A 12053-nucleotide genomic window follows, 5' to 3' on the forward strand; every position below is an offset into this window, starting at 1 on the left:
ATTGTAGTAGTACTGTAGCAGTAGTATTGTAGCTGTAGTACTGTTGTAGTAGTACTGTAGCAGTAGTACTGTAGCAGTAGTACTAGTAGTACTGTAGTAGTACTGTAGCAGTAGTACTAGTAGTACTGTAGTAGTACTGTAGCAGTAGTACTGTAGCACTGTAGTAGTACTGTAGCAGTAGTACGGTAGCAGTAGTGCTGTTGTAGTAGTACTGTAGCAGTAGTACTAGTAGTACTGTAGTAGTACAGTAGCAGGTGGATGGGATGGTTACAATAATGACTGGTGAAATAATAACATACCTGTCTACTGGGACACATAACCTGCAACATCAGCAAAGGCACAACATTAATGACTATGTACATTATTTAGTACCTAGCTACGCAAGTAAGTAAAAACAATTCATTTAATGCTTTTTTACTCTTTAAATGCTACTGTAGCTGTTATTAAAATATGTATAGATAACTAATGACATTTTCTTGGGATCTTATCAACAACTTTGAAACTGATATTTACAGACTATCATTTACAGCAGGCCTAGTCCCTAGTGGGTTCAGAAAGCAGAACTAAACAAGAGGTTTTGTCAACCAACGCTTTTAGTTCCACTGCATACAGCTTGAGTACATTTGTAATTAGTGAAGCTTGTGCTTTGTCTATTATCCTGGTCCCACATCAGTTTGTGCTGTCTTTCCAAAGGTCCCAACAGCTTGCAAGAGGCATAAGCAGATTTGGGACCAAGCTCATTTGGAAAAACAGCAAAAGCAGACCTGGGACCAGGCTAATTGTCTATGCCTTGGTACAGAGAAGCCATTAAGAATGGGTGAATGCTATGCTGCCAGCTAGCGACCATTATTCATTGAGTGGGTTGTTGCTACTCTGCATGTAGAAGAGGTTGCTCCATGACGAGTAAAGGGAACTTAAAGAGTGAGTCCAAGAGATGTTTGTGTTTCAAGAGTCCCATGAAGAGCCTCAAATATTTCATCTACACTATGTCATGGAAACTACTGAATGTCCCTTTTTGTGAATTACAGTATTTTCCCAGTGGATATTGTGAGGGAAAATGAAGTAGTTATCTGCTTTGTTTACTATATCTGCATGAATATTGACTCTCTGATTCAGAGGGGTTGGGTTAAATGCGGAAGACACATTTCAGTTGAATGCATTCAGTTGTACAACTGACTAGGTATCACCCTTTCCCTCTTACAATAGTAAGAGATTTTCATAACTACCAATGCTGTCCTTCTGAGAAAGGATGGTTCCCCTGCAGCTGGTCCCTGCCTACCGGTCCCTGCCTACCGGTCCCTGCTACCGGTCCCTGCCTACAGGTCCCTGCCTACAGGTCCCTGCCTACAGGTCTCTGTCTACTGGTTTCTGTCTACTGGTCTCATGGTGTGACTCCAATTAGAGATAACTTGAGGAATAGAATAGACCTGTTTCTAATCATCTTTGCTCCTGGGAAACTTGGTGTGTGGCCAAAGACAAAAAAGCCTTTGAGAGTGACCGCAGCTGTTCTTTTTTATCTTTCAAGGGCATAACTGTGTTGAGATATGAAGAGAACAGAGGCTGGCTTGAGAAAATGGAGTAACGGAACTGGCGTTATCACTTGTTTTAGCGCTATGATTTCACACACCTGATAGTTTATGATGCCCTGATCTACCGGGGAGGGGTGGAACCAGCCATGATTAAGCATTTTTAGGTCTACTATATAAGACTTCTGCATTTTCGGTGTTGTTGAGCTCTCGGTCCTACACTCGAGAGTGGCCGACCAGCTTCATTGTTGCAATTTTTATTAATACAAATTATTGGTTTGAAGAAATGACAGTCTCTTTCACTTGTTAGAATTTCCACAACAATATACAGTACTGAGAGAGATAGGCAGTGTTTACACTGTGAAGGTTTGGTGAGCACTTTACTTCTGCATTCTGACATGTACTGTAGGTAAATTGTTATGAATGACACAATGAATGCTTGCTGGAATCCAATCTCCCACTGGGAACTCACTTAGACACAGAGTCCCAAACACCAGCAGAGTGAGACACAGAATCCCAAACACCAGCAGAGTGAGACACAGAATCCCAAACACCAGCAGAGTGAGACACAGAGTCCCAAACACCAGCAGAGTGAGACACAGAGTCCCAAACACCAGCAGAGTGAGACACAGAGTCCCAAACACCAGCAGAGTGAGACACATAGTCCCAAACACCAGCAGAGTGAGACACAGAGTCCCAAACACCAGCAGAGTGAGACACAGAATCCCAAACACCAGCAGAGTGAGACACAGAGTCCCAAACACCAGCAGAGTGAGACACAGAGTCCCAAACACCAGCAGAGTGAGACACAGAGTCCCAAACACCAGCAGAGTGAGACACAGAGTCCCAAACACCAGCAGAGTGAGACACAGAATCCCAAACACCAGCCGAGTGAGACACAGAGTCCCAAACACCAGCAGAGTGAGACACAGAATCCCAAACACCAGCCGAGTGAGACACAGAATCCCAAACACCAGCAGAGTGAGACACACTGTAGGAACAGCTTGTTTAGTTGACAGTATAGAAGGCACTGCACACCAGAGGAGGCTGGTGGGAGGACGTATAGGGCAATAGGCTCATTGTAATGGCTATAATAGAAAGAAATGGAATTGAATCCAACATGTTGTCTACATGTGTTGGATGTGTTATGTACCATTCCATTATTCCATTCCAGTCATTACAATGAGCCTGTCCTACTATAGCACCTCCCACCAGCCTCCTCTGATGTACACTATCTCTAAGCAGACTGTGTAGGTCACACCATGACTAGCAGGACTCAAGATACCTTGTGGTAATCAGCTTGATTTGCATTCAGAGGACATTTGCAAGTCAAATCTTACCTGTGGGTAAAGTGGAGAAAATATCTGATGCAATGACAAACTGAACACACCTCTGAGCTCTACCTGCACTTCAGGTGTTATCCTTGGGACTTATAGCCTGTTCACATATCTGTTTTTTGCTGTCTCGTCACATTCAATAACAACGACCACATAGGAGTTGGCTATACAGCACAAACAGATCTGGAACCAGGCTAGAAGAGATGGCCCCAGTCTGTGATCATTTCAAATGCTCTCCAAACAGAAGGGACCGAATGTAGTGTAACCTGTCTCACTGTCTTTCTGTAGTTCCGGTCTACAGAGTATATTCATTACGTTGCAAACAGCACCTTGTTTCTATAGAGGCCTGTTCATAAAACACTTTTATGGGTCTTTAGATGTCATCCTGAGGAAACAGTCTTATATCACATAGTCCATTAGAGTTTGGGAGAGACTGGGGAGAGTCTCTCTCTCTCGCTCTCTGCTCTCTGCTCTCTCTGCTCTCTCTCTCTCTCTCTGCTCTCTGCTCTCTGCTCTCTGCTCTCTGCTCTCTCTGCTCTCTCTCTCTGCTCTCTCTCTCTCTGCTCTCTCTCTGCTCTCTCTGCTCTCTCTCTCTGCTCTCTCTCTCTCTGCTCTCTCTCTCTCTCTCTCTCTCTCTCTCTCTCTCTCTCTCTGCTCTCTCTCTCTCTCTCTCTGCTCTCTCTGCTCTCTCTGCTCTCTCTGCTCTGAGCATCCTGCTAGAGGATGGAACACTTGTTATTAGGTTACAGATTGTTCACAGTACAATGTCTTATAACTAATGTTCTGTTTTCCATGTTAGACCTCACTCAGTGTAGTTTGGACAGTGCTTGAGATAACTCTTCTTTATAAAGACAAGTAAAAGTGTCCCTGTGAAAAATAATTATAATCTTACTATTTATAAGTCTGTAATAAACAGTAAAGGGCAAACTAATGTTCAGTAGCGCTTTTCGTTGAGCCTCTAGTCTAAAATGTGCCAGCTACTATAAGGAAAAATGTAAAGTCCAAGTGTTTTGTGGGAATCATGACTAGATCCAGCACTGTCTAAAAATAGAGAGCAGCTACGGTGCTTACACCGGTGTTCTAATAAGCACCGGTGTTCTAATAAGCACCGGTGTTCTAATAAGCACCAGTGTTCTAATAAGCACCAGTGTTCTAATAAGCACCAGTGTTCTAATAAGCTCTGGCACCAGTGTTCTAATAAGCACAGGTGTTCTAATAAGCACCAGTGTTCTAATAAGCACCGGTGTTCTAATAAGCTCCGGTGTTCTAATAAGCACCGGTGTTCTAATAAGCACCGGTGTTCTAATAAGCACCGGTGTTCTAATAAGCTCCGGCTCCGGTGTTCTAATAAGCTCCGGCTCCGGTGTTCCAATAAGCTCCGGCTCCGGTGTTCTAATAAGCTCCGGTGTTCTAATAAGCTCCGGTGTTCTAATAAGCTCCGGCTCCGGTGTTCTAATAAGCTCTGGTGTTCTAATAAGCTCCGGTGTTCTAATAAGCACCGGTGTTCTAATAAGCTCCGGCTCCGGTGTTCTAATAAGCTCCGGTGTTCTAATAAGCTCCGGTGTTCTAATAAGCTCCGGTGTTCTAATAAGCACCGGTGTTCTAATAAGCACCGGTGTTCTAATAAGAACCGGTGTTCTAATAAGCTCCGGTGTTCTAATAAGCTCCGGCCCCGGTGTTCTAATAAGCTCCGGCTCCGGTGTTCTAATAAGCTCCGGTGTTCTAATAAGCTCCGGCTCCGGTGTTCTAATAAGCTCCGGTGTTCTAATAAGCTCCGGTGTTCTAATAAGCTCCGGTGTTCTAACAAGCTCCTGCTCCGGTGTTCTAATGTTTTAAGTTCTACAATCTATCTCTGATATGGCTCTAGACTCCATTATTAGCGTTTGGCTTGATGTGTTGTAGAATCCATGAAAATGAAGGCCACAAACATATTGTGTTACACACACATAAAGACAAGTTTAATAAAGGTGGAATAAGAAATTTAAAAAAATAAAAAAACAAACACACACACCCAGAGGAGGGGTGACATGAAGACCCTCGGTGTGTGTTGGATGACCGTGTGATATTTTGGGATGGTTTGACAGCCAAGGGAAACTGCACCAGGCCAACCCTTCCATTACTCAATCCCTCAATCACTCCCAGAGAGCCTGTGGGAGACAGAGCCTATATCCCCAGTGCTACCCTATTCCTTATATAGTGCACTACCTTTGACCCATAGGGCTCCAGTCAAAATAGTGCACTACTGTATATAGGGAATAAGGTGCCATTTAAGACACAACCATAGCCTATATGAGTACAGGCTGAGGTATTGACACTAGGCCAGAGGGAATGAGATGCCACACAAGTAAGTTGAAGCCACACTGCTCTAAAATAGACTGCTGTTACACTGTGGTCGCCAGGGACAACAATGGGAGGTTTGATCCAGACCTGAGCCCAAACACTATTTCAAATCATCTCAAATACTTTATCTGGGCTTGATTGAACTTGCCTACTGCAATGGAACCAATAGAAAATTGCAAAAGTGCAAACCTGGCCTATCTGGCACTCCAATGAGACTAGAGTAAATACTAAAAGTGTTTGAATCATTTCAAATAGTACTTGAACCCATGTGTTGTTTGTTTGGAGAACAGGTCCATGTTGAGGCAGTAAAAGTCCACCTGTCTTCAGACTGAGCCACGACCAGAGTTACATATAAACATAACAGATGTGGAATAGTGTCAGGCAACTCAAGGTACAGTAGCCCTGTTCCTACTAGAATTACACATGCTGTGTTATAATCCACTTCTGTTATCATTTATTTGGGCCATGTGTTTCCTCAGTGAGTCTTGAGGCAACCTTGATGGCAGAAAAATAACCAGAAAGGAGGACTATTCCATTATTGATGGGCCTCGCCTCCCATCCCTGGCAATGAGTATCAAAAGGAATATAATAAGTCTGCAAAGCTTCGGCAGTACAGTCTGGATCTGTGGTATGATGAGTCTAACCACCCTGATACAGCACAGGGTGGTGTGTGTGTGTGTGTGTGTGTAAAGATCACTGGGACAACACATGTATTTTGTTTACAAATATGTACTTCAAAAGTTATTTTTAAATACATCAAGAATGCAAAAGTGGTGAGACTTGTGTGGTGTGACTTGTGATTCGTTTTAACTGGGCAAATAGGTCAACCATAAGCGGACTAAAGCATAAATGTTACTCTTAAAAATGAGGGATCTCAAAATATCCGTGCAGCAATAATCCATTGCATAATTTTAGTATGCCATCCAGTTGTGGGGATTTAGAAAATGAAAACATGATAGTAAACGATCTCAATATCAACGTGGCCAAATAGGGAGAATTGTGTGGAACGTTCTCTAAAGTTTCATGTTCTTTCAAACACGCTAATTTAGCGGCTAGAGGCTGAAGTCTGTCTCTGGGGTGAGCAAAAAGTGTAGCCTGGCCTAACATTCAACAAATTGCCATTAAAATATGAGAAGTAAAGAACCAAACCATTCAATAGGCTGGTATATTAGGCTATATAAAAAAAAGTTTGAACAATTGTAATGAGCTGGACCTGTCCAACACAACCCGTTGTTGAATGTCCTTTGCTTACCTGGCTGTTCTCGTAGAGCCATCACTGACACAGTATAGTGCGCCGTGTCAAAGTATGGAAACATGGACAGACCAGCCAGTCCATGGGACAGTTCGTCCAAATTCAAAACCCTAAACAAATCCATATTTCTGTTACTGTGGAACCCTTCACTTGGAGTGTTCCCTATGTCTAATCCTCGAGGTGTCAATACGCGGCAGACGTCCAACTTCAAGCATCAAAGCAGTCAGTTTGGTTTCTCCCGGGTATGTCCCAGTCTGTTTTGTCTTCCGACCAAAACAGCTGGATCTGACGAGAGCGCAAAAAAAAAGCAGCCAACAGCTGGTTAGCGGACTTCTGGGATCTCCGCTGGTCGCTCAGCAACGGCTCCCTACCGGATTGGAAATACAAGGACGCGGAATTCCTGCTACTTCGGTCCGCCATTGCTATGATGTGGCAGCTCGAGCAAGCCGAGCTCTCTGATTGGGAAATAGTGGGAGGATTAGCCAATCAGAGGTGTGTGTGTCTAGAGTAGTAATGCTACAGGTATAGGACCATTTACAGTCAGAGGACAGGTTCTCGCGCGTGGACACACGCGCATAGGCAGAGAGTTCATTATTTAGATATACTTAGATCATGGTAATTACCTGAGCAGAAGGGTACAGTTATGCACATGTTATTATCGTTGCGACCGTTTACATGGTAATTACATAGGCAGACCTACTGCTGTATATACAGGTGGAAGATGTTAATTTGATCACTCTTTTGTTGCTGAGAATCTTCCTGCAGATGAGCTTCGTGATTTACATAAATTCACAAAAAAAGCCACACTCACACACGGTTATATTAAGAGTATTGCACTTTTAATGCAATTTGTGTAGGCTACCTACTGTAGGCTACTTGCCAAAAATAAAGAGGGGATGCATGTTTTTATGGGGAGGTTTAGTTTGATGAACAAGAACATACTTTGATCCAGTTTGGGGTTCAACGGACACAACGAACCTACATAATTTTGCCACCAGAGGGCAGCATTGTATAATTATGCTTTCTCTGTTCGTCAACAATTGGAAATGTATGTGGAAAGCTCCTGCCCAGTACCCAGTGATTTGTAATGCGCAGTAAAGGCCAGTCGATGGAGACAACAGATCAGATACTTGGTGACATTGGTGTTGACTTTATTTGACCAGAAACCTGATAAGTAGGCAGGTTAATGTGATTTTCAATGTTTTCTTGGACAAACATACAGTACCAGTCAAACGTTTGGACACACCTACTCATTAAAGTTTTTTTCTTTATTTTTTACCATTTTCTACATTGTAGAATAATAGTGAAGACATCAAAACTATGAAATAACACATAACACCAAAAAAGTGTTAAACAAATCAAAATATATTTTATATTTGTGATTCTTCAAAGTAGCCACCCTTTGCCTTGATGACAGCAATTGTTGCCTAAAGTGAAATATAAATACATTTAGTTTCACAATGGATTATAGGTCTATGAGAAGCTCATACCAGACATGGTGGAAAGTCCCTTTGTGAGTGATGACACAGCACCGAAACTGTGAAGGATGTATTTTAATGCCTTGAGGTAGTCCAGAGTACGTGCACAGTATGAGTGGGAGAGAGTACAGTTTAGACAGGTGATGAGGTAAATGCATCCTATAGCAGTGGAACAATTACAGAAGCGGGTTACTGTGACAACAAACATGTTTATGCCTGTGAGAGAAGACTGAAAACAAAAGACTTGAGTTGGCACGCTAAGGTAATACCTACCCTAGGCTTTAATACCTACCCCTGTCGCTCAGTCCCCAAGACGCTGATCTTGGGGCACTTTGGCATTTTCCCCACTAATATTTTGATTTGTACCTAGCGGAAACCTCACACCGGATTTAATTATTCAAATTATTCAATGATCACCTCTAAGTTTGGCAACAGCTCAGGACTGTGTGTGTGTCTATATCCCTTCCTGATGGACACCACATAATGACAGTGCTGGATTTTGTAAACTCTCTCTCTCTCTCTCTCTCTCTCTCTCTCTCTCTCTCTCTCTCTCTCTCTCTCTCTCTCTCTCTCTCTCTCTCTCTTTGTCTCTCTCGCAATGTCAATTTAAGGGGCTTTATTGGCATGGGAAACATATGTTTACATTGCCAAAGCAAGTGAAATAGATAATAAACAAAAGTGAAATAAACAATACAAAATTAACAATCAACATGACACTCACAAAAGTTCCAAAAGAATAAAGACATTTCAAATGTCATATTATGTCTATATACAGTGTTGTAATGATGTGCAAATAGTTAAAGTACAAAAGGGAAAGTAAATAAACATAAATATGGGTTGTATTTACAATGGTGTTTGTTTTTCACTGGTTGACATTTTCTTGTGGCAACAGGTCACAAATATTGCTGCTGTGATGGCACACTGTGGTATTTCACCCGATAGATATGGGAGTTTATCAAATTTGGATTTGTTTTCAAATTCTTTGTGGGTCTGTGTAATCTGAGGGAAATATGTGTCTCTAATATGGTCATACATTGGGCAGGAGGTTAGGAAGTGCAGCTCAGTTTCCACCTCATTTTGTGGGCAGTGAGCACAAAGCCTGTCTTCTCTTGAGAGCCAGATCTGCCTTCAGTGGATATTCTCAATAGGGTCCCTGGTTTGCGCCCGGGTATGGGTGAGGGGACGGTCTAAAGTTATACTGTTACATTGATGCTGTTGACCCGGATCACTGGTTGCTGCAGAAAAGGAGGAGGTCAAAAGGGGGGTGAGTGTAACGGATGTGAAACGGCTAGCTAGTTAGCGGTGGTGCGCTCTAAATAGCATTTCAATCGGTGACATCACTTGCTCTGAGACCTTGAAGTAGTGGTTCCCCTTGCTCTGCAAGGGCCGCGGCTTTTGTGGAGCGATGGGTAACGATGCTTCGTGGGTGACTGTTGTTGATGTGTGCAGAGGGTCCCTGGTTCGCGCCCGGGTATGGGCGAGGGGACGGTTTAAAGTAACACTGTTACACTCACTGAGTCTACATAGTCAAATATTTCCTTCATTTTGGGTCAGTCACAGTGGTTAGGTGCCATTGTGTACTCTCTGTTTAGGGCCAAATAGCATTCTGGTTTGGTCTGTTTTTTGAAGAAAGAGTTTCAAATGAATGAATGGATGAATGAAGTGTCAGTCATTAACCTCAGCTTCCTATGGAAAGTGGGACAAAACAGTCCATTTATGGTAACTATAGTGACAAGACATTCCTAAACATACACAAAAGCCACTCACACACTCCTGAATCCTGAGTGACTGTTTTCCTCTGGATGTTTGTTATATTAGCTGGATTGACCTCCATGAGCAGCAGCTGTGCCTCTTCCATCTTCCCATTCTCTTTTCCTGTCTGAGTCAGGTCTGGTGATTCAGTGGTTGATCCCTCCACTCCGGCAACCCCCTGCCCTGCTTAAGAGTTACAATAGAGCCGATATCATCACCTCTGTGTGTTTATCACTCACTGAATGGCCTGGCCCTCACCAAACACACACACACGCACACACAGAAACGTGCGCACACACTCACACACACAGGTTGGGTCCGGGCCAATCATTGGTCGAAGCCTGCTGTGTCCCCCAGAGCAGTGTTTGGCTGGGTAGTGGCCCTACCACGTCACGGCTGGTCCAGATGAGTAATGCCTGTGTAGAACAGGCAGGCAGGGGAGACAGAGGGCTATAAATCGCACATACAGGGAACCTCCATGCTCCTCGATCCATAGCCCTGCTCTCTCTCCGCATATATTTATCTGCCTATCTCTTTCTCTCTTTCCCTATCTCTCTCTCTCTCTCTCTCTCTCTCTCTCACCCTCTCTCTTTTGACCAGGGCCCATAGGGTCCACAGAGGTCTGGTCAAATAGGGTGCCAGTTGGGATGCAGCCTATGTGGTGGGTCAGGAAATGCCTTGTCATGCTGCTGCCTGCAGGATGTTGTTTCCACTCTGGATCACTAGCTCACATGGGGTACTGCGCCATTTGTCTGTGTGTGTTTGTGTGGCTGTGTGTGTGTGTGTGGCTGTGTGTGTGTGTGTGTGTGTGTGTGTGTGTGTGTGTGTGTGTGTGTGTGTGTGTGTGTGTGTGTGTGTGTGTGTGTGTGTGTGTGTGTGCTTGCGTGCATGTGTGTACAGCGCTCAATATTTCAGAAATATGTCTGTAAGAGCCTTTCTTGCAGCCTCAGAGATGCCGCTTTCTCTGCCCAGTCCTAGAGATGGTTTCAAATCAAATGTTATTCATCACATGCTTCGACAGGTGTAGACTAACAGTAAAAATCTTATATACGGGCCCTTCCCAACAATGAAGAGAGAAAGAAAATAGAGAAATAACATAAAAGTTAAACACGTAACAATACAAGTTTTTAGTAAATACACAATGAGTAATGATACACGGGGTACAAAATAATTGAGATAGATATGTACAGTGCCTTTGGGAAGTATTCAGACCCCTTGACATTTTCCACACTTTTTTACGTTACAGCCTTATTCTAAAATTGATTAAATTACATTAGTTCCTCATGAATCTACACACAATACCCCATAATGACAGAGCAAAAACAGTTTTTTAGAAATGTTCCCTAATTTATTTATTTTAAAAAAATATATAAAATGGTTTTCATCAAGGATCTCTCTGTACTTTGCTCTGTTAATCTTTGCCTCAATCCTGACTAGTCTCCCTGCTCCCTGCTGCTGAAAAACATCCCCACAACATGATGCTGCCACCACCATGCTCCAGACGTGACGCTTGGCATTCAGGTCAAAGAGTTAAATCTTGGTTTTTTAAGACCAGAGAATCTTGTTTCTCATGGTCTGAGAGTCTTTAGGTGCCTTTTGGCAAACTCCATGACCTTCAATGCTGCATAAATGTTTTGGTACCCTTTCCCAGATCTGTGCCTCGACACAATCCTGTCTCGGAGCTCTGCAGACAATTCCTTCGACCTCATGGCTTGGTTTTTGCTCTGACATGCACTGTCAAATGTGGGACCTTATATAGATAGGTGTGTGCCTTTCCAAATCATGTCCAATCAATAACATGTACCAAAAGTGGACTACAATCAAGTTGTAGAAACATCTCAAGGATAATCAATGGAAATGCACCTGAGCTCAACTTATTTTATATTTTTTGTGTTTTTGTCTTAAATCGACATGATATTCGGCACAATATTCAACCAAAATCTATGTTCTGTCATTTGAGTTTTTGGGGGGGTTGTGTTTTAAATTAAGCTCAAGAAAGCACCTGAGCTCAATTTCGAGTCTCATAGCAAAGGGTCTGAATACTTATGTAAATAAGGTACTTCTGTTTTTTATATTTACTAGATTTGCAAAAGATTCTTTAAACCTGTTTTCGCTTTGTCATTATGGGGTATTGTGTCATTATTGTGTCATTATGGGGTATTGTGTCATTATTGTGTCATTATGGGGTATTGTGTCATTATTGTGTCATTATGGGGTATTGTGTCATTATTGTGTCATTATGGGGTATTGTGTCATTATGGGGTATTGTGTCATTATTGTGTCATTATGGGGTATTGTGTCATTATTGTGTCATTATGGGGTATTGTGTCATTATTGTGTCATTATGGGGTTTTGCTAAGGAAAATGT

General features: G+C 42.8%; 1 protein-coding gene across 2 annotated transcripts in view; it reads right to left on the minus strand.

Moving 5' to 3' along the window:
* The window catches only part of LOC139422718 (trimeric intracellular cation channel type B-like), a 33559-nt gene extending 26647 nt beyond the window's left edge, over nt 1-6912 (minus strand). The window contains exons 1-2 of one of the 2 annotated variants that reach the window (XM_071174027.1): nt 6456-6865; nt 300-320 (exon numbers count right to left, since the gene is read on the minus strand). Coding sequence is in view for 1 of the 2 variants with exons in the window: in XM_071174026.1 (XP_071030127.1) it covers nt 6456-6579 (124 nt within the window). In the remaining variant the exon portion in view is untranslated. Of the gene's footprint in view, nt 1-299; nt 321-6455 lie in introns of both variants that reach the window. The other variant, XM_071174026.1, reaches the window with a different exon arrangement.
* Nucleotides 6913-12053: the final 5141 nt, after the last annotated feature.

Source organism: Oncorhynchus clarkii, chromosome 12, assembly GCF_045791955.1.
Source record: "Oncorhynchus clarkii lewisi isolate Uvic-CL-2024 chromosome 12, UVic_Ocla_1.0, whole genome shotgun sequence".
NCBI classification, from domain to species: domain Eukaryota; kingdom Metazoa; phylum Chordata; class Actinopteri; order Salmoniformes; family Salmonidae; genus Oncorhynchus; species Oncorhynchus clarkii.